This window comes from Dermacentor silvarum, chromosome 1 (assembly GCF_013339745.2).
Source record: "Dermacentor silvarum isolate Dsil-2018 chromosome 1, BIME_Dsil_1.4, whole genome shotgun sequence".
In the NCBI taxonomy this organism is placed as follows: Eukaryota; Metazoa; Arthropoda; class Arachnida; order Ixodida; family Ixodidae; genus Dermacentor; species Dermacentor silvarum.
In genome coordinates, this window is record NC_051154.1 from 55,300,158 (window position 1) to 55,327,853 (window position 27,696).

General features: G+C 46.9%; 1 protein-coding gene across 3 annotated transcripts in view; it reads right to left on the minus strand.

Moving 5' to 3' along the window:
* Window positions 1-27,696, minus strand: part of LOC119463584 (T-box transcription factor TBX20) — a 177,182-nt gene that overhangs the window by 88,197 nt on the left and 61,289 nt on the right. The window contains exon 1 of one of the 3 annotated variants that reach the window (XM_037724421.2): window positions 17,228-17,882. The exons of 1 other annotated variant lie outside the window; for it this stretch is intronic. In XM_037724421.2, coding sequence (XP_037580349.1) covers window positions 17,228-17,384 — 157 coding nt within the window. In that variant the 5' untranslated portion in view covers window positions 17,385-17,882. Of the gene's footprint in view, window positions 1-17,227; window positions 17,883-27,696 lie in introns of those variants that run through there. One more of the 3 variants, XM_049668298.1, reaches the window with a different exon arrangement.

The following is a 27,696-nucleotide window of genomic DNA, read 5'->3' on the forward strand; positions in this document are numbered from 1 at the left end:
ACGCGACCACATTTCAGCCTTGTCGTCTATATACCGCTTCTGTTATATCTCGCGCGACACTGTATATCCTTATTCACGCTAAGGGGTGTATATGCACTCACGAAATAATGTACTGTAACCACAAGTCTTGTAATCAAAGGCTGAGGTCAGTACTCCTAATAGTTATACTTTAATTGACGTTGCGTACTCCTAGGAGAACATACACCGCTTGCCATTGGAGGAGGAAATCTGTCAGAGATGTTTCCAGCGCGTGTGACGAAATGCCTTTTGTTCCGACATTGTCGGTCGTCACCGTTCTTTGAGCAAAAAGATACACGAGTATTATTTGGCCTATATAACAACAGGGCAAAATGCTGTCAGCGTTTATCACTGCAGAAAGAGCGCCTTTAACGCCCGTGCTTTAGTGACAAAGGACACCGTCCGATCGACTGCAACAGCTTTCGCACCCTACGAAATGCATGAGAGCCACTATTGCCAAGAGGAATGCTACACGCGCGCGCGCACACACACACAACTGAAAGTCTAACGAGCTCTCGCAAAAAGAAAAAAAGAAAGAAAGAAAGAAGAAAGAAGAAAGAAGAAAGAAAGAAAGAAAGAAAGAAAGAAAGAAAGAAAGAAAGAAAATGCGGTTAGCTGCGAGCATTTTCAGCGGCTGATTCAGAGCCATGCGTCGCTCGGCGAGCACTTCTTGCGCTGCTGCACCTTTGTCCGCCTGACAGAGCTGAGACAAAGCCGAGCGCACCCGAAGCCGCCAGCGCCCATCAGGCGACGGGTCAGACGGCGCACAGAAGTGCGGCCAGGGGCGGCGCGGGCCCGGCTCGGCGCTGTCAGGCGGACGGCCTGTCAGCGCTGCCGCAGTGACCGATCTGCGTCCGTGACACCGTCCCGGGGACGACGAGAAAAGTGCGCCGGTGCCCGTTGTTATGCGGGACTGCCGAGATGCGGCCGCGGGGGGTGGCGGTTGCGCGGGCCAAAGCGCGCGCGTGCCCGCTCTGGCAGCTTGTTTTGCATCGCAGCTGAAACAACCGCCCAGTTCGGCGGCTCCCCTTCCGTCCTCTCTCCCTCGACGAAGGGTGCCGCCTTGACGGAGCGAGCAAACACGTTCGCTCGCGGTCGGCTTATACACATCTAAGCTCCTGGTACTGCATGTGACCGCCGCTGACCACATCAGTCGCCAAAACGTACACGCACGGGTCCAAGTGATCCCGCCTGTGTATGTATAGCTATGTGTCAGCGTTTACTAAATGATAACTTCTTGCCCGAACGAGGGCTATATGTCAGGAACATACGGCGCGATTGTCTACTTACACACTTAGCGTGTGCAGTAAAGCTGGTGGCAAAAGAAAACAACGAGGCCACCATTGCAAGAGATGCATGGAATTCTTGAGGCCGCGGGACAAACGTCCTAGCGAGCTTAGCGAAGTCGTGCGCGATAGGTCTCACTGGAGGTGGATTGTCCTATCACCAAGAAGTTAAACACGACTCGACGGTAGATGAGACGAACAAGCCACCTAGCATAGTTCAAATCAGCTGATCAACGACTCCAATCATATAACTACTCAGCGCGCCAGAACACAGTTATAAGTAACAGTGGCCAAATATGGTGCATGTGCTTTTTCTTTTTTTTTCATTCGCTGTCAACGTGAGCAAGCAGTTGTCTGCATCTCAATTCTGGACATGGATCATAATAAACGGACGTTCACTCTCTCCCTCTCAAAACTCAAATGTGCGTACTGCACGAAAGAAAGTCGAAACACTTTGTTTCTATAGCCCCATCGTGGCATATGATTTCTGTGCCACATTGCGTTCGACATGTCCAGCTTCGTAGGAGCGTCGCAGGATAAAAACTGGAGAGCATATTTTCCTCGCCTGTTGTAAACAGTAATGGCATACAGACACACACACACAAAAGAAAGAAAGAAAAAGAAAACAACTGAAAGAACCTGAAACTTTCGCGGACGTAAAGAGCCTGTATCTGAGCTTGAAAATAACCTCAACGAAAGTGCGCCATCTAGCCATCGTAACAAAGGAAATGGGCATTGTTTATGATTATTTTTTTATTTTTAACACTGCCATTTTCCGAATAGCTCGGCTCACACGGCACGTTTTCCTCTTGACTTATCGAGCGCCAAGGCGAAACGCCACGGAACACGGCATTCCCTGTTGCGGATCACGGCGGTTGGTTGAACGGAGTGGCGACAGGTGGCGCCACATGCCATGGTGCTTAGCATTGCCCGAGGTTCACAAGCGACGCAGGCAGGCAGTGGTCGCGGGCGTGCTGCGGTTCGATATTACTGGGGAGCAAATGCGCGGCTTGGGAACCGCCGCCGGAGCTTCAGGCAAAGGAGGGGCGCGGCGTTGGCGGGCTGCGAAGGAATCCCATTTTCACCGAGGTGCCCCGAATGAACCCTGGCTCTTATTCTAGGCGCTAGCGCAGAATTATTCTGAACACCGAGACTCGCGACTAGAATACACCTTGCGTAGCAGTTGTAATAGGGTTATCACCACGCCTTTGATCCGTGGAATCTCCGCGCCACAGAAAATGGCGTTTCCTTGCCATTTGACGTCATTCTAGATCGGTGTTTACCTTTCGAGTTTCTTCATTCATTGACCGCAGTGCTCCCTGCAAACGCGTGAGTGCATCTGCTCGTGTGCGGCAGGTGTTCTTGCGGTTAGACATTCTGACGCGTCAGGCGAGGTGTATCAGTATGCAGTGCTTTAATTTCACTGGCACGTTAATTAGCAGCTATAATTATGCGTCCCTGAAGATCATGGAACAATTATTTTGTCGCAGCGCCTGCTCGTACGTTATAAGGTATAATATGGACAGTGAAATATCAAATCCGATGGAACAACGACAGAAAATATTGACAGCTCGCTACGGCGGCGACGGTGGCTGATGATGTGCGAAATAGACAATATGCGACTATACATGTATATACATAGAAAGGGATAATGCTAAGGAGCAAACCATAGAAGGTTGGCGGAATATTCAGCTAAATATCAACCTTAATCACCCTCTAAAGTAAGCAAGTGAGCCATATCTTGCTGAAACTCGATAGTGAAGGAGAACCGTGTTTGCCTTGTCATAATAGCTAAACCGAAGCCGGGGATCTGAGCCACCATTTCCTGTTCACAGCTGTTACAGAAATTGTGAATCGAAATGGCAGTCGCCACACAGTCTAAATCCCTCGCAATATTATGGCAGTCACGTTATAGACACGTCGTAGCGTTTACTCTGCAGACCGATGACAAATCAAGGCATTAGATTCGATGGTCTATTATATCTATTATACGTCACGTTGAAACGCCGCTCCCAGCCCAACACATCCAACGCACTTGCGAGGACCGCGTTTTTCCTTGTCGCCTATACGAGCTCATATATTTGCTCCGATGAGGCAGCTTGCTCGCCCGGGACAACCGTCGATAGGCCCCGGTAGCGCTACCGAAGGCGCCGCTCGCAGAAACGAGATGTTGGCCGCGCAAAACACGAAAGGGCGAAATGGCAGACGCGGCGGAGTCCGCGCTCAGACTCGAAAAAAAGAAGGAAATAGAAAAAAGCGACAAAAGCCGAACGGGCTCTCCCCCTCCAGACCCCCTCTCGTCTCTTGCGGTGAGCGAGACCCAAGACGCTCGCAGGTCAATAGCCGACAGAGTCGGCCTTTCTGCGAGACAACCCGGCGAAGCTTTTCGAGGCAATCGCAGACAGTTTTGTGAAATATACCACGCGGTCATCGCGGGGAAGGCGGTTTTCCAACGACAGGTTTTTTTCGCAGCGCGGCCGTGGGCAGCCACGAAGGCAGTCATTTCGAGCAGGGGTCAAGTCGAGCGGCCGGCCGGTCGCTCGGCAGTGTCTCTTTTGACACACGTTGCACTCTGTCGCAAGCGCGCCAGCGAGGAGGCACGACCAGATCGCGCCCCTGCGCGCAATGTGTATCATCACGAATCGCTCGCGTGCCGCCGCGGATGCGTCGCTTCCCTCGACTCCGAGTTCCCTCACGTGCGCGCCACGCTCATGCGACACCGCGGAGACTCACGCAGCGCGGTCAAGGTTGACACTATAAGGAGCTGCGACGTATCTTGCAAGTGGCTCTTAACGTTGCACCTCTGAATACGGATGGTGATATATAAAAAAAGGCGCCTTCTTGCACGCGTTACGTCAAAATTGCAACCAGACAGCTGCAGAAACGTCTTCCGGGTTCCGGATGCCATGTTTCATAGCCTAGCGCATACCGCCGTGCGCAACACGTTACCTTGAAATGACCATTTCATGGGGGTGTCATGGGATCATGTACATGATCTCATGACACAGTGGTTTCTGAACAGTGCTTTTTCTTCGTGTTTTAATACTCTGGTGCATTTTTTTCTTTCTTTTTCTTCTTTTTCTATATCGCTAATTGTTTTGCGTTAATATAACCGCAGTTCCCACCTTACCCAATGTCTTCCCGAAGGCCCAGTAAAGTATTCATAAATAAAAGCCTCGACAGAAAGGAAAGTTCAAAGCCAAATATTCGTTTCGACCTACGAACAACAATGCCCCCTTTCCAGTCCCATAAAAAAAAAAAAAGAAGCAAGCAAGAAGAAGAGAAACATTGTCGTATATAAATCGGGGCGTTTTTTTCTTCTTTTTTTTTGCAAAGATTTAAAGGGGCCGTTTTCAGAAGCGAAGATCCTTATGTCATGGCCCTGCGCGTCGCTGCGCAGAAAGCAATGAGTGTATTGTTTCGTTCCCTGCCCCCGAAACCTAAACGCGCTTCGACGCCAGAATGTCAGTGAGACGATACAATTGCAAAGTATTTTTCTCACGAAAGGTTCTCAAAACTTTCGAAGTTTCATGTTCATTTCGAATGCATTGCAGTCCTTATTTACCAATGAATCATTAACTAGACCCAATTAAACGCAGTCAAAATCCACCCCGCAACGTCATGGAGACAACGGGCGCGGAAACATCAGGGAGGCGACGCCACCCGTTTTTCGTATTTGCGTTTTTTTTTTTCTGTCAAGTCTCCTGTCACAGCAAGAGTGGCCCAGTATTGCTATTGCAGAAACGTAATTTGCTAATAAGACTTAATGTAATATTAATTGTTTAGTGGCCCTTTAATATGTACTCCTATTTTTTCTGGGCGCCCTTTTTCGCCTCGTTAAAATGAATACACCGCCCACACCAGAGAAGACGCCGAACCACTAATTGTAATCACAAGAGGCAGCAGACACTCATGCCGCGCAATGACGCGTAAATATTGGTGCTCTAGGGATGTTATAGGAGATTGGGGGAGGCGTGTGATGTCATAACAGCCCCAAGCCTTAAATAGTGCGTTTGAGAACATAATCCTAAGAAAGGAAAACGGGTTACGAGAAGGCTGAAAACGACCCCTCACTGTCCCTCCCCCGAAATACGTCACTATTTCATGCGCATCAGGAGCTTAATTCAGAGGGCTTTTCATTTGTACATACGTGCACTTTGTCAGACCGTATTTGGCATACCGCTTTCGCTAATGTTTTTTTTTTTTTTTTCACTATCACTACTTTGCCAAGACTTCCTCTCACGAGTTGACTTAGCGTAAGAAGTGCTTTGTGATACAGACCCAGATTCTCAATATTATCTTTACTGACGACGTAGACTGAGAAATGTCCAGGAAGTATACCCTCTTCCTGCTTCACTAAAGTACTTGCAGGATTTTTACTGGTGACAACGGAATTGCTTCTTTTGTGAGCAGCAACATATACAAACGGAAATAAAAAGCAAATGCACGACCACGACATCAGACACAAGGTCACTGCGCGAGCGCCCTCATGCTCCGATATGACGTCACGAAAGCCCCGCCTCTCCAAAAGGAACGCCCTCCTCCGGCGGCTGCGGGCTCCTGCGCGCTACCATGTTCTCTTACAGCCGCGCTTAAAGGCTTAGTTTAAGCTCCTGTAATTGTCAAAGTGACGTATTAAAACCGCCGTGAACTTCTAGCGAGACTGCCTGAGCTCTGTGCTGTTATCTATGCGCACAACAGTATCGCCGCTTTTTCAGCCTATACTATCTCTCCCTATATTAGTCTTAGTGACCACGAAAAAGTTCAGAGACAATACATAGAGTACGGCGCTTCCAGAAGAGCTGACTGAGCGGCCACTCGAATTTATTCTTCAGCAGTCACTTCAGTGTATATCTGAATATACCGCCTGGGCTACCAAAGAGTGAATAAACTGTCGTGGATTGGCGTCGAGTTTACTAAGTGATATTCATTTCTTATTCGATGGGCCGGCTGCCCGTGACACTTGTGGCTGGGATGAAACAATCGAACATCTTCTGTGCATCTGCCCACGTTATATGTAGTACGGAGATGTTGGCGTTGTGTAACGCGTTAGAGACACTGGACAGCCGGCCAAATGTATGCGCACTGTCCAAATATATTTGGACAGTGCACTATATATGTATAGTGCGCAATATAGTGCGCAAATTATCGACCTGTAGTAAATGCTATGAACCTTAGCATTTTTACCAAAACAATTTTGACTTCCACCGGTGGTCCCCCAAATTTTTCTCAAGCTCCAACAGTTTCCCCCCCGATATCTTGCTTGGTTCTCCCGTGTAGCAAGTGTTTGAACATCGAGGGTGGCTTGCCAGAGTCAACCACACAGAATATACAGGAGCGATACTTGAACAGTTGACGATATATATAAAACGCGTGGGTAATACGACAATAACTTTGAGGTGTCGACGAGTCGCGTAGCTTAGTGCGAATCTTAAGAAACCAACCATAGTCTAGTATATATTTCGCGTTCCAACATCGTCCCGGAACGGATCTCTTCGTGAATAAACATAAGATGCAGGGACTTTTCTGTAAATAAAACACCTTTGTGCGAGTCTTGTGTCCCTTTACAGGATGAACATCACACGACGAGGGTCTTTCAAGAGCTGAAGCAAAGTCTACACATTCAACCACCCATCGAAATCAAAAACAATACATTGTAGACACACGGGAGTTAATAAATTCGGAACCGGGGAGGCTTAACTGCTGCTTCATTGAATAACGCAATTCTGCACTAGCTGAAATATAAATAAATAAATAAATAAATAAATAAATAAATAAATAAATAAATAAATAAATAAATAAATAAATAAATAAATAAATAAATAAATAAATAAATAAATAAGAGAAAATCGATGTATTGTGGACCGAGGTAAATTCCGGTCGGCCGGATATAAAAACCTCCTCTCTCTAACCATTGCACACAAAACCCGAAAACATGACAGAGCCGACATTCTCATATGTGCTGGGAGAACTCTCGATTTACACCAATCGATTCTCGTACGAAGGGTGTATAGTGTTAAGTGCGAGCAGCTTCGTGCTTAGGTCACTTATAGGATTTCTTACGCATGATAAACCTACAGCGGATAGCAGCGAGGCCCTTCGTGATTTGGCACAGCGTTATGTTAAGATACGGGCGACCGGAAGTTATATCGCGATCGGAAGACTTCCAAAGACACATTGGACAGGTCTATGCCTGCCCAACCTTACGAAGAAAGAGATTATGCCTTTACGTCATACATCGCGATATGAATGCAGGCGTACCTCGTACTTGCCCGGACGCGCGTTGGCAAAAAATGATGAGCTCCGTAAAAAGCCGGTCTCTGTAAACGTCCCACGTGCGACCCACATGCCGAAGGCTGAATATATTAATTTAGAGAGAATAAAGAAAAGCCCTAGATAACTTTTAACAGGCGCAGTGTCGTCATACTTGCCTTTCTTGAAATTGAATGCAAGTGCGTCTGCACAGTGTTATTCTATACTGTATCGTTGCGTTGTTCACGCTGCATTTTCTTGAGATTTCATATATATATATATAGTGACTCGAACAAGTGACTCGAACTAAACAAGGCTGTAGGTTGCTTTCCTTTTAGTTAATCTGTGTATGCGTGTGTGGAGGGGGAGGGAGGGACGACTGACTGGTTCTTGGCATACAGCGCACCCATCATCTCCCCTGCAGGTGCCCTCTCCTCCAGGCACCGTCATTATATTATACCCGCGGCAGACAACAGCACAGCTAGCTCTTCAAGAAGAGGACAAGGGATATGACGAGGTTGCTGTGCGGAGAAGCCCTGCATTTGTATTCAACAACTTGTTTTTCTCTTCCTTTGTGTTTCTCTCTGTGAAACTCTGTGTTTCCAACAAAGCTGCCCGCGTGTTCTTCTCCAAGAGCACCGAAGAGGATGCAAAGCTACGCAGGTAACGACCGGAACCAGCTTCATGCGCAATTTCCTTGCGACTACATCGACGCCTCTTCGTCACACGCGCACGGAGAGGCGTGTACACCAGCCTTGCTCGTGGTACCTGGATCGCCGAACTGCATGACATCGCTGGCACCTCCATAGTCAAGGCCAGCGGGTTCTGCTGCGTGACTGCGGTAATAAATTTGTGGCCACACCGCGGGCCACCACAGTGACTGCATGCCAGGCCGTTGTTGCGGAGCCACTGTCGGACTCCCGTAGCGCGCGCGCCGTCGGCCAATGGAACGAAGGGCCGCACACGGACGCCTTGGCCCCCGCGAGCACCCGGGTCCCGCGCACTTGGGCGTGAAGGGGGCCGCACGGGGAAGATGAGATGATAGCGGGACACGCCATCGATAGCGAGCGGGCGCGTACACGCTCCGCGGCGCCCATTACGTGGGTGGCGTCGTTGTCCACGCTTCCCCAGCGGCCGTAATGAACGGCGCGCGAAACCCGTGTCAACAGGCCACCGAAGCCGTGTCCAAGTCTCGTTCTCGCCATGTAAGTATACACAGAGGAGGGGCGCCTATCTGCATGCACGCCCCCGTGCGCAGGAGGCGCGCGACATCCTGTTGTCTGCGTGATTGTCCCCGATCTGTAATCAGCTTGCTGAGCGAGCTAGGCATGCTTCACTAGGCGCAGCTGCAGCGCGTGGCGTTTGCGCAGATCAACGCGTGCATATTCATGCAGGCGCATTTCGTCGCGGCGACACGCCGGCGTTGGGAAACGGGGCTTCCGCGCGGGGGCAGCCGCTGACGCGCTGCGGCGAAGCGCATTTCGGCAGCCCTCCGAAAGATGTGAATACAGGCCTTATTAAGACACGACAGTTCCGGCATATATATGGGCTTCGCCAATCCCCCCTGAGCGCATTGTCCGCTGCGGAGAGGCGCCAAACGGCTTCCTTTCGCCTTGACTCATCACGGGGGCACACATGCATGCAGGCCATTGTATCCTTCGGCGTTCCCTCACTTTCCTGCCGCCTTTGCTTTTTCATTCCCTTTTTCACCCGGTACCGAAGGACCGACCTGAACGAAGCGTATAGACGCCGCAAGTATTATAAGCTCTTGGCGACGTTTAGTAAGGACGTACTGGAGATCCACGTGACGAGGCCCCGAGATCCAGCTTACACATACAGGTGTATTTCAAGTTGCGGAGGTCGATGAACCATGCATGTGCAGGAACGCTATAGCAGAGAAGTTCTCGAACGCTTCGATGAATGGTGGAATGATGTCCTGCCCCCAGGGCGTTCGCATCAAATACAGACCAATGTGATCTCGTCTTATATATATATATATATATATATATATATATAGTAGGGTCGCAGTGCTGAAATGCAGGACGCGCAAGGCTTGCCGTTCGACGATATCGAGATATAACTTGACGGAGCAGAAGACGTGGGCTGCAATTCTAAGATGCATCAAATCTTCGCAGTCACTTGTGTGCCACGTGTATTTTGTGAATGTGCGCAATGAGAACACGCGACCTCTTAAAAGGTTTGTGTTCCTGATTTCTGCAGTTGAACCCAAGTTTGAATAAACTTGTGTGTGAATTTGTTGCTCCACTGCTGAAAGCATGAGGGCCACAAGGAAGGAGAATGATATATATATATATATATATATATATATATATATATATATATATATATATATATACTTGCATGATGCGAACAACTTTGGTTATATATAGCATTAGTACAAGCGCCTTTGTCGACAATTTCAAGAAACTGCGCCCGTTCCGCGTTATACGACTGATTTCGTGGTCTTAAGCACGACTAACTGCATGAAAGACAGCGCAGCTTCCTCGGTTTATAGCTTTCAAGCAATCAAAAATAATAATAATAAAAAAAAAAACACAGCGATGTGAACGTGTGCATGCAGAAATACACTGTGCACGCCTGTTAGCCGAGGATGTCGTGCTCTCGGAGATGAGAATTGTCGAATTGCAATATTGCAACAGAGTGCTAAGCAATTGCCCCCCCCCCCCCCCCCCCCCCCCCCCTGTTTTTCCCCTAGTCTCAACAAACCACGCGATATCGCGAACGTTACTGCAGATACTTGTCCTATATAGTATATATAGAAACACAAAATCACCCTGGTGCCACAACCATTGCGGAAACTATTACTGGCTGTTCATGATGTTAACACATCATGCGTGCGTGACACAGCAAACAAGTCGGTTGTGTGCGCATGTTAATGACGATAACTTCATCTCCTTCCGCGGCTTTCTTAAATATAAGGTACGTTGATTGACTTTTAAGCCAAAATAATTGCAATTTGTTTACGATGAACACTAAAAGTTAATTCAAAAGCTGTTACGGGTGATACGCTGGTCTCCTGTCTATATATATAGAGGTTTCGCAGAACTTGGAACGGCTTGTTTAGATCAAACTTTCAATGGGAGGGGGGGTCATTCACCGCGTGCGCTTTCGGAATACACCTAAAGCTATATAGAATGCATGGTAATGTGCTTGTTTTTGCGGTTGCAAAGTGTCATTTTAGAACTTGAATCCATTAAACAGCCCTCGCGGGAGTATTTTACAAAGCTCGTTTAAGTGTTTTATGCTAAACGCAAAACTCAGACGAAACGGCACGGTGTTTCATTTTAACGGCGATATCACATACGCTGTCATAAAAGTGCACAGCGAACGGTGCTTGGATAGTATATATGTGCAAAGTGAGGTATTCGTCTATTACATAAAGTGTAGAGAGAGAGAGAGAGAGAGAGAGAGAGAGAGAGAGAGAGAGAGAGAGAGTTTTTTGGAGATGAGATGGTTGTGCCTCGTTATACGATGTCTATAGAACAATTAGGCAATTTTTATATATGCTGGAGACAAGCAGCTACACAAGCAGTTCTTTGCTAGAATGCATGCAATTCACACTTTGTCTACTTTGTCACTTTACAGATGTAAGCAAGAAAATAGATTGCATAACTATTTTGAGAGCGCGAGTACAGTCAGCGCAATCTACTCCAGTTGTTGATTGAGAATAATTGCAATGCCTTTGAACGGCTGTAAACAAAGATTTGAGCCACTGAGTGACTGCATATGTTGGTAAATAAACAAATGAACGCGTTCCAACATATTAAATAGATATACCTATAAACACTAAATGCTAATGACATGCAAAAATTGCCACGTTCGCAGCGTTATCGATGACTTTCATTTAAAGACGTGCACAGCTATAGAACTAGGCAGCACAGATGCTGTTCATAAGGCTCTTCTCTCATGATTCTCTATAGTATTCCGTTAACAGATAAGCTTCATTAACGTGGCCAAATCATTTCCCACATAACGTCGAAGCAGATCAAACACACAGAAAATTGCACCTGTCATTTATGGCAACAAAAGAGGACCCATCTGAGGTGCAGACGACAGCCACAACGGGCTGTCGAGCGCAATTGCTATATATAAGGCAACACACCATGAGAAAAACTTTGGGCGCTTGTACTGCCATTGTTTTCCTCACTAAATACATATTCGGGACCAGGCGTCTATAGATACTGCGGGAATGGTGAAAGTGAGCTAAATTTCTTTGCCGTTGCGGAGCATAGCCTCGAATCGGGTGTTGCAATACAATGGCCACACACGCAAGTGCGCGCTGCAGCACCCTATATATACTCGAGGATATGAGAAGCAACGAAAATTCAGCTTCTTCGCGCGACACCCGCGGTATCCAGACTTCTGGGCGTGTATTTACAAAGCTTCTCTTACGTAAATGCGTTTCCTGATTGGCTTCATGATAGCGATATTGGAACGATAACGACACGATTACCGCATCTACGGCGAATCGATGACGGCACTTGCGCAAGAGAAGTGTTGTGAATACGTCACCCTGATCCCTCTGCGTATACAGTCATGCGTATCACCACGCTGCAAATAGCAATCGCCCTTTCGTGCAGCACAACAGCGTGACTGAAACACACTGTGGTGTTGCATATAGGTAAGGGAAAGAAGCGACGTTATGTTCCAATATTCATTAAGAATGTCAAATATTCGCGCATCAAGGGTTACAACGGCGACCCCACAAAAACTAAGCCCTCGGGTTTAGCGTTTGTGAGTCGCCAGTTCACAAAGCATACATGCATGCATGACATGCAAGGCCCTGGTTATACCGGGTGTTTCATCGAACACTTTCAAAATTTTTTTTTAAGTTGCCTGTGGCAGATAGCACAATTCTAGTTCATGAGCTGGCCCACTCGAAGAGGCGGACATTACTGCACAAAAAATTGAAATGCACAATCGACTAATTAACAAAAACACTAATTAACTTTTTAACTAATTACTTTATGCACCATATTGCAATTTGCAAGTTGTAGCCATGGAGTTCGCAAGGCGGATCCACTTAGAACGAATTCTCAGGAGGACACTATAGTTTCGAGATTATAATTCCCGAACTTTGCGGAGAAATGCATTGGCGTTCCAGTTACTTGCTTAACAAAACGTCGTTTTATGCATTGAAGCACAAAGGTACCTCGAACGCCAATGCATGACAAGTACAATGGCATGTACAATGTGCGACGAAATCACGAGTGAGCGACGTATCACGCGCGCAATAGAGAGAAATAGAGGAGGGAATTTAGAGAGGTCGACCAGACGCCTGCCTGGTTTGCTGTCTGGTATGAGGAAAGCGGATAACTGTATATGTAGACATAGGAGATATGTGATAACATTCGGCGCGTTTGTGGGGCTAGATAGCACACTAAAATGGTCATTACACCAGTGGATTTTGCGAACTGCAATAATGACCGTGTGGCTTTCTGCGCCAATGAAGCGTACCACCGTGCTGGATGTTGATCAAAGGATTATACTGTATAGCGTTTCTAGTCCCCACTCTGTATGCTATATATCTGTACTGATTATTATTTTTATTACTATTATTATTTGCTTTGAAAACATATATACACTAGACGGGAAAGGCGACGCGAGGAGCAGGCAGGCAACTGCCACCAGAAGGGGCACAACGCCTGCCAACTCTTCAGAAAGGAGGAGACAGAAACATAGAAATGGAAGATAGGAAGAAGGGGAAGGAAGAGGAAAGAAAGAGAAAGATGACAAATCTGTACTGATTGATGGATAGTCGCTTTGACACAGCACCGTTTCGCACAGAAAATAGTCACATTATATCGATTAATTTATTTAAACACGCACACGCACACATCTTGAAACGATAGCATGAACTGGGTGTAAAACTTTGCACCATCAGCAGTGGTCGTTATGACTGTGCTTTTTAGTATCAAGCCTTCATTCTGTCACTTTGATATTTACGGCACAAATGTGGGACCCGTATGGTGTAAAGATTTTGTACTGTCCTGTATTGTACAAAATAAAATACTTTAAGTCTGCTGCATTTTAATTCGTCTCCTTGCTTCCGACCTTCCGACGCGTTAAAATTTTATCGGAACAATAAAATATCTGAATGAAATGTCTCACAGCTTTCGAACGCTGTCAAGACGAACCGACAAATTTGGAGATGGGAAGTTTAGGCATATTTTATTAATTTAAGTGGTTTATATCATGCTGCGTTAGATGATACGTGAGACACATAACACAGACAGTGAAGCACAGAAGCCTCAGGGGCTCCATTAAGAGAATTATATATATAAAAAAGGAAAGCAATGGAATACAGTGTGAAATGGCGTTATTTCACAAATGCTGCTATCTTACAACAAGCCCGTGCGACTGAATACGCGTAGTGAGCAGTATGAACAAAGTGAAGCATAATGCACTCTGAAGCTCAAACTTTGTAAGCAGCCGTTTGTGACCCTGTATAGTACTTTCAAAGCCGTAACTACGCATGCTTCTTCGTGGGCCGAGCCACGGTCGCCTCGTGCACGCCAGCTCGGGCAGGTTTTGCATCGCCTGTGAAGTGCATGCTCACCTGTATTCCTTCTTTTCTGAAGAAAATCAATGCATATATCGGTGTTCCCAAAAACCCTGATGCAGGCACCTACCGCATGCATAGCCTTCTGCTTCCGCACACTTATATAAAGGAGCGAATAAAACTGTCCATCTCATGTTTCAGTCGTGCAAACCATCCACTGGTGTAATGACCATGGAATAAAGACATCTTTGCTTTCTTTTCTTTATGTCAAAGTTGGCACGAATGAACCTTCGGACTAAGAGCAACGCTAAAATGGTTGCAATGGAGCTCGCCGGTTATTTACTTCTGGTGTTAAAATAATCCGCGCATTGAGGATTTCCATGTGTATACACATGGAAATCCTCAATGCGCGGATTACTATAGTGTACAGTCGTGCTGTTAGCGAAACAAGAGAGATAGAGAATATAAGCAGGAAGGTCTCAGGGAAGTAGTCTGGTTTGCTATCCGAGGGCAAGGCTCTATGGAGATAAAAGATAAATAGAGAAGGAAAGAGAAGAGTCACGTCAACGTGTGTTGACAGTCAATCACATAAACCTGCCGTGTTTATGTGTGAATCGGAATGTCTCTGTGAACGCCAAGTTCTCCATGTGTTCATGGCTTCGACGTATATATATATATATATATATATATATATATATATATATATATATATATATATATATATATTGTTACGCTATATGTTTACGCTGCAGGCATTTATATATGAAAGGCCTGCTCCACTGTATTTGGCAAAAACAAGTATTCTGCACTAGGTGATAACTGTAGAAGCTAGCAAGGATGAGTGTGCGCAAAAAATAAACAAGGAATAAATACTAACATCTTTTTAACCTTTCATTAAGGCTTTTGTTTAAAGCAATGCGAGCGATTGGGAACATCGCGTTTTACAACGCGACGCGCATGCGTTTTCTCAAGGAGTGACGTGCAGTTAGAAGAAATAAAGTACTATAGCAGTCATTTAAAAAAAAAGGATGAAAACTTGTACGACCGCACACAATGTTCTTGTATAGCGTATCAAATGGAGGGCACTCTTGCTAAGCAGGAGCCAATGCGAACTGAAATAGAGATGCAGAGGATACTTGAAGTGTATATACAGTTAACGGTGAACAGAAGGCCGGGTGCCGTGCATCGATCGTACGAGAATTGTTTTACGGTATAGCAATAGAGGGGGAGGGGGGGGGGGGACTAGTACAAAAAGAAACAAAGAACAGTTCACCGACGAACGAACATCATGCGGCATGTTTCACGAGACACACCCATGGGAGCAAAACCATGCACCGATGTTCGTAGATATATCATGGAAGCATCGCCCCACAGACCACGCGAAGAGACTAACTCGAACAAGTGCTGCATGGAAGCAGGCGAGGTAAAGTGAAAAGGGCAGCCTTTTCCGCGTTTCTCCTGATCCATGGATTTGTTTCCATGGTGTTTCGTTATCTCGTTAACTCATTTCTTTTTCTTGGCCAATATTTTGGGATATAAGCGGCCCTTTCAGTGGCAATACTTTCCATTTTTAATAGCCAATAACAAATAAGTAGAGGGCAGCAGCGTCGCTGGAAGTGGGTGAGGAGGGTACTTTCCACAAAATCTTCCCTGCTAAATTGAAAGCTCCGACAAGGATCAAACTACACGCGGCATTAGCAGCTCCTTTATTAAGCTCTATTAACAGATTCCGCCTGGCAGAATATACTATATGAATCTTCGAGCAATGGGCTAAAGGATTCACAGGATTCATCCGCCTCCCGGATACATTGAAGTATCAAAAGATAAAAAGAAAGAAAACTCTGTCAAAAAGTAAATTTTATGTGGTTCGACTGACATAACAGCATATTTAGTGCCTATAATATTAAAATGTGAGGTCGAGATCTTTGTTACCCAGGCTCTCATGCTGTCTATAAGTAACAAGGTAAATCGTTTGAGGTCCTCATGCAGCTCGGGAGAAAATCGGGCTAGGACAGAGGAAGAGCTCTTCCTTTAGTGGGGGCTTATTCTGTGGTGCAATTAGCCTCGGTTTGACCCGTGCCTAATGCGCCGAAATCCTGATTTGATCAAATGTTTCGTTTGTGAAGTGGCTGTCTACAAAACCAGTTTGTATCCGAAGTTGTGTACCACTTTGTCACCATCATTAGCGACTCATTGCGTTTACGTGTTCACTTGCTCTCTACGAATGAAGCCATATAGCATGCGTAAATACCATACGGAACGGAGTACAACAGACCCACAGAGTCCCGGGATTAACCAATGTTGCACTGTCATTTTCTTTCCAAATTGCTGTATGATGACTGAAGCATTTATCGTGCACCGTCACATCGATATCATAAAAGCATCGTTAGTGCGGAGCATACGTGCACCCGTATATGCCCATTCATTCACTCTTTCGCCTGTACAATGCAGTCATATATATGTCGCACGATATCACTTCTTGAACTGAGACGTATGCGATGCAAGCAGCTGCTTTTCCGTAACAACATTTGACAAAGGCTGTGACTAAATCATTTGGCGAAGTGACAAAACAATAAATGTCCGTAAACAACACAAGCCAGAATTTGAGGTAATTTCATCGTATACTGAGGTTGTGGCAGGCGCACACAAACTTTTCACGCTCACTTTTTCAAGCCACATAATCAAAAGAAGAGGGCGCTCACGTATTCGGCAAAATAAACAGGCGCAAAAAACGTTCAGCAATAGCGTACCGCGTGTATAATGACAGCGCCAGATTAACGAGGCACGGAGATTGTCCTACAATAATGACACGTTTCGCCGGCGCTTGGGACTGCTCAGCAAGCAGCGTTGAGAGTGCCTTAATGGCCTACAGCGAAGCGTCATTAGCGCAATCCAGTGGCACGCGTCCGACGGAGGGGGGCGCCCAACAGCGCACACCAACCTCACGGAGCTCGGTCACAGGTGCCCGCGACCTGTCTGCGGGTGACAGGTCGAGGTCACGTGAGGGAGGAGGCCCTCCAGGAGGACCCGTGCACGGGTGGTCCGGCGCGTGCCCCACGCGGGCCCCCCCACTTGACCCCGGCGAACCAAGCAGCACCAGGAGCGCAGCGCGCGCGTCCACTGACAGCTGTGCCCCGTGCGTACTCACCGGCGTCGAGCAGCAGCGGCGGTCCAGGGGTGTCGGCGTCCGAGCCGTCGTTGGAGCTGTCGCATGGTCGGCGGCTGATGAGGGCATCGATGGAGAAGTCCTTGGCCCGCGCCGACATAGGGCTGGCTCTGGCGGGTTCCATGTGCGCCGCCACCATAGAGTCCGGCGGCCGGCTGACTCCTCGTATCCGTGCGCGGACGCCGCGGGGCTCGGCCGGGGTCCGCTCGTGGCGCCCCAAGCGGCTCTGGGCAACGCCTCCGGCCGGAGACCGAGGGGAGCGGGCCGGCCGGCACCGCGCACCGCTCGCCCCTCCCCGCCACCGGGGGCGGGCGGACGGCCGCGTACGCCCATTGGACGCACCGTCGGCGAGGGGGGCCTTGCGCCGGGGCCCGGCGACAGGGGCCGCCGCCACCCGCGCCGCGCGCGCTCTATTGATCGACGCCGACGCCAGCGGTGCCCGGCGGCAATTCTGAGGCGCGCTAGCGCGTGGACCACGTGCACGCGTGCTGCTCCGGCGGATGCATCTGTCGTTGCCTCTGGAGCAGCATGTGCTTTCCGCCGTTGCACGTCCTCGCTTCCCGGCCACGCGCCCCGCACGGCTGAGATACGGCTTCTGAATCGTACGCCTATGTATGCCGTCACAAGCCTATAAGATCTTGACACCTTTGCCACATCTATCCACCCAACTTGGTCAAAAAGTTATTTTGCCACTCAGGTTGCTTATTGCTTGGTCTCTCATCCAGATCAAGAATGCACTATCAATTACGAAAAAGGGAATCGTCCCGTAGAATCTAGGAGCTATGGACGAACTTCTCGCTTACGCAGTATTGCCTGATACAATCATTAGTGCAGCCTTAATGGTTGCATAAATGACCATTAACAGGTGCTTAAAGCAGGGAAAGAAAGAGAGGGCACTTGGATTCTCTGTTCCTCGGCTTGGGGTATTAACGAGCGTACATTTGTTTGGACGAGTATAATTTGCAGTATTGGTAAGGCCATTCATCTTTCAAGATAGCACATCATTTCTTAGAAGCAACAGTTTGCCAGACGACATGATCGGCAACGTCGGTTGCGTACAGAGGCTATCAATTAATTGACAATGTAATTGACGACACCCGACAGTTCACTGTAGCAACATATGAGAGTCTTGATTTCCTGTCGATATTTCAAGAGCGATGCACAATTAGTGGCGCAGTATAGAATACGGGCAACGTATCGTCAATGTGTTGCTCGAATACGAAGTATATAGTGGTAGAATAAAGCACGCACGTACAGGCTCGAGCCCCACATTTGCAGTTCCCTCTCACTTTGCTCCTTAACGAGCCAACCAAATGCGCTTATATTGATCGCTTAGTTTTGCCTCTATAAGTCTGACAATCTGCCTTTTGCACTGACATTTATCTTTTTCAGTCGTAGGTTCTTGCTTTCCATCTTAATTTTTGTTTTCTTATTCCACGCAATTAATTCCTTCGTTGTCGGCATTCATACCCCTTTTTTCTCTTTCCTGTGCTTTTCTGTCACCGTAGGCTGAAGTTCTGGATGCGGAATAAAGAGAGAGAGAAAAAAAAAAAAAGAAAAGGCTAGGTAAGCTCTTCTTTTGTGTTGTTCTTACTCATGTGCGAACTAGCCTGAGGATTTCAAGCTGTATACATCTTTACATTCCACGAAGAACGCACTGGTCTCGTACGTCGGCACTTTCTTGCCGCTCTTTAAAGCACAACAGAGGTTGAGTATATCTCTGGCAGAAGCAGCGAGGACGGATGCACGCCGAAAAAGAGCGAACTAAAACGAACGCCCAGGACTAAATTTGATTTCAGACACAAAGTATAGGCGAGTCAGTGTTTCTATCGACCTCGGTGGAGAGTGGCAGCTCGAGATAATTCCGCCATGTCAAGCTAAATTGGAACCATGGTTCAAGTGAGTACAAGCAGAGCAACGCAAGTTCCGTTGCATGTTTTTTTTTTTTTTTTTTTTTTTTTTAAGTTAGGGGGAAACTCAGCAATTATAGAGCACTTGACACGGCAATGAAAAAGAAAAAAAGAAAAAAGAGAGATTGAATGAGTGCGCGATGCATGAAGTAAAGAATGGCAGAGAAAGATCGCATGTAACGGGGGATATATATAGAGGGTCGAACGATTGGCAATATTCTGCGCAATTCCACCACTTCAATGGTAAAATCTGCATGTGGCTCGGAGATTACACTGTTGGCACATTCGTTCTGTTAAATCTTCCTCTCTTATTCAAAAGCTTGATATCGACAGTTCTGTAACAGATTTTGACAGGAAGCTGGTCGGAGAGTTAACCGACAAACGATTGTGTTTTCAAATAGGGTTAGTTTTACTATATTTTCCCAATTTTTTTGCTTTCTTAATCCCTTCAGTTGCAATTTATGGTGGACTGCTGATAAATGTGTCAAGGAGAGGAGGAAGCAATAGAAAGGCTGTTACAATTTAATTCCAAGGCGCTGGAAAGAAAGTCAAGGTGGTATAGAATGACGCATTTTGCATTTTCTATAGTGAGTCCTCCTGTAGTATACGTCGTAATTAATTACATATCTATTTATTGCGCATGCAGTGCACAAACGTTCTTGCAGTGTTCCTCGCACCTTGAGAATATTTTTAATCTCCTCCTGGTTTATGTCCTCGATGTAGGGCGCGATTCTTGGAGATTTTCCCAGTGAAATACTGTTCTTCATCGCATCTCGCGCATCGTGCCAAGCTTCTCAATGTTTCGTATTCAATTTTGTTGTTGTCTCAATGGATGGCACCCAGCAAATTTGTCTATAGGCGCGTTAAAATTTAATGCGAATTTATCCCGTGTAACCTCACACTGACATGAAACTATTTTACTCTCAACGATCCCATTCGGCTGCTTGGCTCAAGCTTTAAAGAAGCACTGATGCACTTTCTGCATTGCCATATAATTTTGATCGTCTCTCCAAACCCGAGTTCAAAGTATCAAATAAACGGTTTGCTTCGTGTTGCAGATCCGAGCCTGTATTCACAAACGAGTTCTTACGCTAGAAAGGTTCGTAATAGCTGATACCGGTTGATGATACCAGGTTCGTATGCCAATGCGCTGGGCACATTATTACCGAAAGGTGGCCGGCCACTGGCAAATGGCACTATAGGAACGAGAAGCTTTGTGAATTCGGCCCTATATAGATCGAACATGATTGTATAGGCGCGCATATTTTACTGTGTCTAAGCTTCCCACAAGTAATAATGTAGATCTGCAGTCATTAAGCTGCATTTTCCACGTGTAAGTGACGCGTTTCAAGAAGCCCATCCCGGGGCTTTCGTCTAGAGCGGCGCTATAGAACTTTCGTGCTCCGCATCTTTTACACGCCCGGAAGCCGGCCAGGGTTCACAAAACAATTCAGGTACAGCCGACGACTCACCGTATGCAGTGCTTTCAGGCACGAAGAGACATTCCAGCAACAGCGCGTAGAATTTCCTGCGTATACAGAAAGTATACATGGCTATATAGTTCCCTGACTTGCGCACTGGCAGTGCTCGCGAGCATGAGCAGTGCGTGTGTGTTTAAGCTTTGTGCAACTTGCGTGTTTTACTCTTTCTGTATAATACGGTCAAATCAGGGGCAATTACAGTGTATATAGCGTCAATGAAGGAAAGGGGGGGGGGGGGGGGGCATAGGGGACTTTTCTTCCGCCAGTGTGTCTAATGGACTAAATGTTGCAACTGTGCACATGCATGCATGGCTCTCTTGACAAATGAAACTTATAGGGCTTGTTGCGGCTATTGTTTCGCGAGGTCGGGCGTGGTGTTGTGATATTGAGATTGTCGAACCGAAAACAGAACTCGATTTACGTTCTCGTTTTGATCTTGCACCCATTCGGGCGGCGCGACCACTATTTTTATGCAATGCCGGCCGCTTGAACGTGCACTGGCGTTTACTGACACCTTATACGGTTCTTGTTTTTCGGGACTCGGGTAAACGTGTCTGCCTTATATCGATATGTATATGAACTGTGTCTTTAGAATATCGTTGCTCCTATATATATATGACAACCTTCCAAATTATTCCATTTCTTTCTTTCTTTCTTTCTTTCTTTCTTTCTTTCTTTCTTTCTTTCTTTCTTTCTTTCTTTCTTTCTTTCTTTCTTTCTTTCTTTCCTTCTTTCTTTCTTTCTTTCTTTCTTTCTTTCTTTCTTTCTTTTCATGCGCTAGTAACCCAATGAGGTTGCTAAAATTACTACGAAAGCCAGAGAATAATTTCGAGCTGATCGTGAGATTGGAGATCGTGATCACCAGAATCTCCGGGTATTTACAAATTCGGTAATAGACATCGTTTCGTAAATGCAGTATATATACTGCTACAATCTGACAACTATATATGGGTGCTCGGTCTCCCTCCCGGCCTGTAACCTTCGCTCGCGAAAACAAGTTTTGTTTTCCTTTCATTTATGAAGACATAAGCGTTAGGCTTATCAGATCTGGCGTCAGGTGGAAACAACTCACAATTATTTCTGTATAGCAGCGTCGGCTTCTTATTGAACACCCTCAAGCGATTGAGCGCGGTCATGAGTAAACACTCCTGAACAGAAAATCGCAGGGACTTCGTACGGCCAACGTTTCGGGCCGCTACACACCGCTGCGCCGGAGACATAAACGCTTCTTGATGTACGGCCAAGCAGGGTATCTGTTGTGCGCACCGAAATTTAGTTATATACGGCGCCATGGCGCTCGTCAGGCGACATCAAGCAAGACGCGCTTGAGTGAAGACCACCACCGCGTGATCGTATATTATACATAAATGCTCGATTAGTGTTTGAGCATGCACGTGTATACTCATGCAGGTTTGCTTCGATGCTTTAATACTGTTCGTGATTTATTCTCCAATGGCCTGTTATTCTCCAACGGAGGCGCGAATTCGAGTCAAGCGAAGTTCTGTTCACGCTTAAGATTCCTTTTTTTATGGCGAGAACGTTATGCATCTTTTTCGTGTGAGTGGCGTTTGATTCCGCGTATATAGTATATAGATGCGCAAAGCGGGAAATTCGCTTGGGAACGCTCGGTGTAGAGTGTACGTGCATGCCCGATGGCCCTTTGTGTTTATTCGTATTACGTTCGAGCGACAAAGACCACCGCGCAAGTCACTCCGACGTTGCCCGGCCACTCCTTGTGACTAATTGCATCGCGTGATGATAACCGACAGACGAGGCAACTGTTCCCGGGCGTCTGCAGAATTTCGCCACATGCCGTGTCGCCCCTGTATCGAACGCGCCTTTGTTTCAGTGCTCCGCGTTGTTGCAGCACAAGTGTCGCGCTGCTACGAGTATATTTATAGAGCGTCAACCCTTTTAACAAAATACGGCTTATAACGAAGCCCATCTCCTGTCCTGATGACTTCGTTATAATGAGCGTTCACTGTATATATATATATATATATATATATACGGTCGGGCGATGTATGATATTATGCCGCCATAAGAAAATGGCACTAGCTGTCGACAAGCGCTGATTGAAAATGTCATCACCGCAGTGTACCCATGCGAATACATGGCGTCTGCATAACGCAGATATTTCTCAAATAACAGAGACCTGTATATTATCGCGGAAATATACCAAGCTAGGAGCGGCCACCGAAAATGTCCGTTGCGCCGCCTTCAGACGATGCACCTTATAGAGCGCGCTAATACTCGTATTTAGTATAACTCTCGGTGTCTGAAAAGCTTTCAAACAGCTGCATGTCAATCTTGCACGATAGCGCTCTTGCACAGGCTCTTAAAGGGCTCCGGGCTTTGTCATATAGAGCCTGTTATATATACAGAGCCTCTTCTCTGTCCTCTTCACCGCGTTGCAGCACTTGCGTTACGTCAAACTCCCTATAGCACTCACACATGTATGGCTGGGCTCCGATGCCAGCATACTTTTTTTTTTTTTTTCGGCGACTCAGGACCGTTTGAACTTTTACCACTTTCTTTTCCTGTATACATTTCACTTTCTCCTTAGTGCTCGCCCAGAGTCACGCAATAGTGCGAGTATATAGGGGCCGCGAGTCCCCCTTTCGCACAATTCGCGGCCATGTTGCGCACTATCATATTTAAAAGAGAACAACGATTCGTCTGTGTAACAGCGGTGACGTATATAAGCTCAAATGGCCGTTTTGACAGGAAATTTGTGAGAGGTAGGCGCGCCTGTAGATTCGAATGAATGAGAAAACAGCGCAGTGAGAATAAAGAAATGAGCTTCTCCGGGATGCATGAAGGATGAAAAATGGAAAGGTGCGCGGCTCCAACGGTTGACAGAGCGTCTATATATATAGATGCGCCGCTTCAATGGCAGAGAAATTGGCACACGGTTAAAAAAAGAGGACTTGGCACATTTCAGTTTAGGCATTCCTCACTTCTCCAAGTGTGTGCCGGTGATGGCTCAAAGTTTCTTTACGCATTTCCTCAGGTAGCCGGGATACCGTCTTCGTGTTTAAAAAAATGACAAAAAAAAGAAGAAAATCTTGGTCACGTTGGTTTAGTGTGTCACGTGGGCTTCCGCGGGGTTGAAATAATTCCTGCGATAGATAAAATTTAGGACTACATGAATGTACAAGATTAAATGAGACGTCATCAAACAGCTAATGGCGATCAATACTGAAGGACTTTGAAGAACGCATCCTCTAAGACCTTAGACGCGTTCATTGGGGAGCGCAGGATTCTAATGAAAGTATTCTGAAAGAGACTGAGGTGGTCATTCACGTGCACAAGCTTTTTAAACAAATCAATAACGGAGTGTATATTTTTTGAAAGATCAAACGCCGCCGTCAACGAGTGTGAACCTGTGTCATTAATTGGATCAAGCATGAACCGAGTTTTATAAACAGAGCTGTCTGCGCATCCATTAATGACTCCAAGTGATGTTAATGTGAGTTCTCTGCGGTGCAACTTTCTGCCATCGTTATGACGTCGAGCGCATCATTCAAGGTTTGTGTTACACCGGCTGCATTCTAGACCATTCTCCGGGGACAAAGATTCTTCGACCCAGGTGTCGCAGGCTCTAGGCGTCGCGGAATCACAAAGCATACAACGGGGACATTATACCGCGCATTTTCTGAAATCCACTGGCCTCTGGGACCTCTGTATATAGGCGTGATGGGCAGCCATACATTCTCGCGCTGCTGGTGCCCCCTCTCTCTCACTTCTCCCCTTGACCCTTTACTCCGGTGTAGGGTAGCAAACCGGCCGCGCGTCGAGTTCGGCCTCAGTGGCTTCATTTCTCTCTCTTCCTTCACTTTCTCTGTCACATGAATAGGTGGCATACTCATTTACTTTCATTTGAGTTATGTCACATTACTTTATCATTTTTTGGCGTTTTTTATGTGTAGGCAACTCAACAAAAAACGATTGAGACCGGAGTTTATTCTCAAGATGTCTTGTATATGCGCAGGTCTAATGAGCCAGTTTTCATTTTCACTTCGCTAATAAAAAAAATTCACCCGGAGGCGCAAGAAAATTCAACATGAACTTACAACAATTTTGCAAGTAATTCTATGGCCGCTTTTTAATACCCTGCCGTAATAAAATGAACTTCTTTGATGAGAGAGACAGAGAGAGAAAAATAGAAGAGAGGAAAGGCTTCTGTGTTGAGCTTCTTTTGCTTTTAAGTATCTTGCCGAATTCCGTAAAGCGAATGCAGTTCAATAGGATAATTTTTTTTTCGCACAGCGATCCGCAGGAGGATGAAAGAACGAAAAGGTAAAATAAGTGATTTCTTTGGATTCAGCTACAAGGTAACATAATGTGGCGTGCGTGCCAACAAAGGTTAAAATGATGTGTGGTTGTTCATATAATGTAGTATACTGCACAGTATATGAATATGGCGCCGGCGAAGGCTCTTTTACTTAGTGAAATAAGCATATTTATTCGTATATATTAATACCAGTTTACGTCCTCGGGACCTCATGCGCGTCTGTTATTGCATAGTGTTGGTTAACTGAAAAAGAAAGTTCGAATAATGGGACTTATAAGAGCAGCCTCAGCCCGGAGCCTGCGTTTCTACACGGCTCTTGTCTTCGTCAGGACCACGGTGTAAGATATATGCTCTTTAGGTGGGGACATTTCTCGGCTTGCTTGCTAGACGCAATCGACCAGATAAAGTAGCAACGGCGCGCATCTATCTGGCCGGTGACGGCAGCGGATACCTATCGGCGGAACGACGCAACTTCAGTTAGAACGCAGAGGGAGAGCTTGCGCGGAGAAGGAACGCGCGCATGCCCTCTGCCCCACGTTCTCCCTTCTCCCCGGTGACCTACTTTCGCGCGACACTCAATCATTTTGGATTTCCCGCAAAGCGCCGGTTGCTATACCAACGGGAGATTAAACCAATAAAAAGTTTTCTGTGTTGAAGTTGCGTCGTACCGCCGATAGGTATCCGCTGCCATCACCGGGCCGATTGGCGCGCGCCTTTGCTACTTTATCTGGTCGATCGCGTCTCGCGAGTGTCCTCACCTAAAGAGTATATATCTTACACCATGGTCAGGACTTAACGTGACAGAGACAAGTCTCCTTATCGAAACGTTGTCCCTATGCTAAGGCTTACTCTCTCCACTCACCGTTGCCAATTCAAGTCTCCATCCTCTTGTGACCCCTTTTACTTATTTTGCTTTATTGAAGTCACACAAGGGGGGGGGGGGGGGTCAATCAATCGGGCAGTTTTGAAGCCAAGCAAGCGATCAGCATGGCGCTCCCCTAACAACTCATGTTGTCATGAAGCTGGCAGCGTGTCCCTCATGCAGCTTTTGCTGTGAAGCGCCCATACTTTCTAATTTCGGTGCGCGTTAAAAAAATACCAAAGGCTGAATTGGGAGTAACCAGGAGCCTTCAACTACGGCGTGCTCAGCTGTATGTTTCGATCAATCAATCAATCAATCAAGAAAACTTTTGCAGGTATCGCCGACAATCAATCAATCAATCAATGAATCAAGTAAACTTTTGCAGGTATCGCCGACAATCAATCACCCGCCGCGGTGACTTAGCTAAGGCGTTGCGCTGCTGAGCACGAGAACGCGGGATCGAATCCCGGCCGCGGCGGCCGCATTTCGATGGAGGCGAAATGCAAAAGCGCCCCTGTGCTTGCGTTGTAGTGCACGTTAAAGAACCCTAGCTGGTCAAAATTAATCCGGAGCCCTCCACTACGGCGTGCCTCATAATCAGAACTGGTTTTGGCACGTAAAAGCCCGGAAAGAAAGAAGACAATCAATCAATCAATCAATCAATCAATCAATCAATCAATCAATCAATCAATCAATCGATCAATCAAATAAACTTTTGCAGGTATCGATGAAAAATGAAGCCGAGGACGCGAAAAAATATAGGTTCGCCTGCAGCCGGCAATAGCTTCCTCCTCCTCCTCGTCATGAATTTCGCCTTTTCTGTCTTCACTAAGTGCGGTGCACTCAAGCCATAGTTCTGTCGTGCCGAAAACAAAATTGGCAGTTTCGCCCCCAAGGCGAAGCATCGAAAGCGATATAGCCGCTGAAGGCGTCTCAGAAAGCTGGCGTGGTGAGGAACACCGCGAACGGCGTTGCAGGCGTCGCCTCTCGGTGGTGCACGGGGTGAGGCTGAAGGAAAACCATCGGCGTTCGTCAGCGCTCAAAGGAAGGATGAGACGGATTTAGCTTGACGTTTGGTGTTCGTTCCACTCATACCAGTTTATGCACAACGGTATGGTATGCACACAGCTCAGCAGGAAGGCTAACGTGCGTGCGCACAACGCCCATGTCACAAGCAGAAGCCAGAACACAGCCCGAAGCCAGAACACAAGCACAGAAGCCAGAACACAAGCAGAAGCCAGAACTCTGGCAGAGACGATTTAGCGGAGGGTCACGGTGCGTCCACTTGGCATTGTTTTTGCAGCCGAACGCACTGCGCTCACTCGAGAGTCGAGACCTTCTATATAACCCTCCACGCGCGGGCCGCGCATGCGCGTCAGTACAGTGATAACTCGATAATGCCAACGGCGACAGCGCAAACGCACCTTAAGCGTCCGTATAATTGCTGCCGCAATAATAAAGAAATAACAATTTTCCAGCCGGCGCCGATGAGGTTACAAAAGTCAATGCTGCACGTCGCGTGATGAAAGACACAAAATAAGTTGTAATCTTGATTGATTGATTCCGCATAGAAGAGTTACATTAAGATTCTGAACTCAAACTAAAGCGCGGTGGACAGCAATCGCTTTTTGGAAATGTTGCATGGGACACCCAAAATGATGTGGGTGATTGCCTCGCCAGAGCCATGCATGCGTCACAGGCAGGGCTGTCTGTCCACCTTGTCAGAAATGCGAAAGGGCTTTGCAAGTGTGACGCCGTGCCAAAGACGGTAGCATGATTTGTTCACACCGGGCCAACCCTGGCGGAAGACGGAGCTGTGCTTCAGGAGCCAGGAAGCGTAGACGAAAGCTCTTGAAAACGTGGAAGTACTGCTGCTTCCGTTCTCGAAAACGGAACCGAAA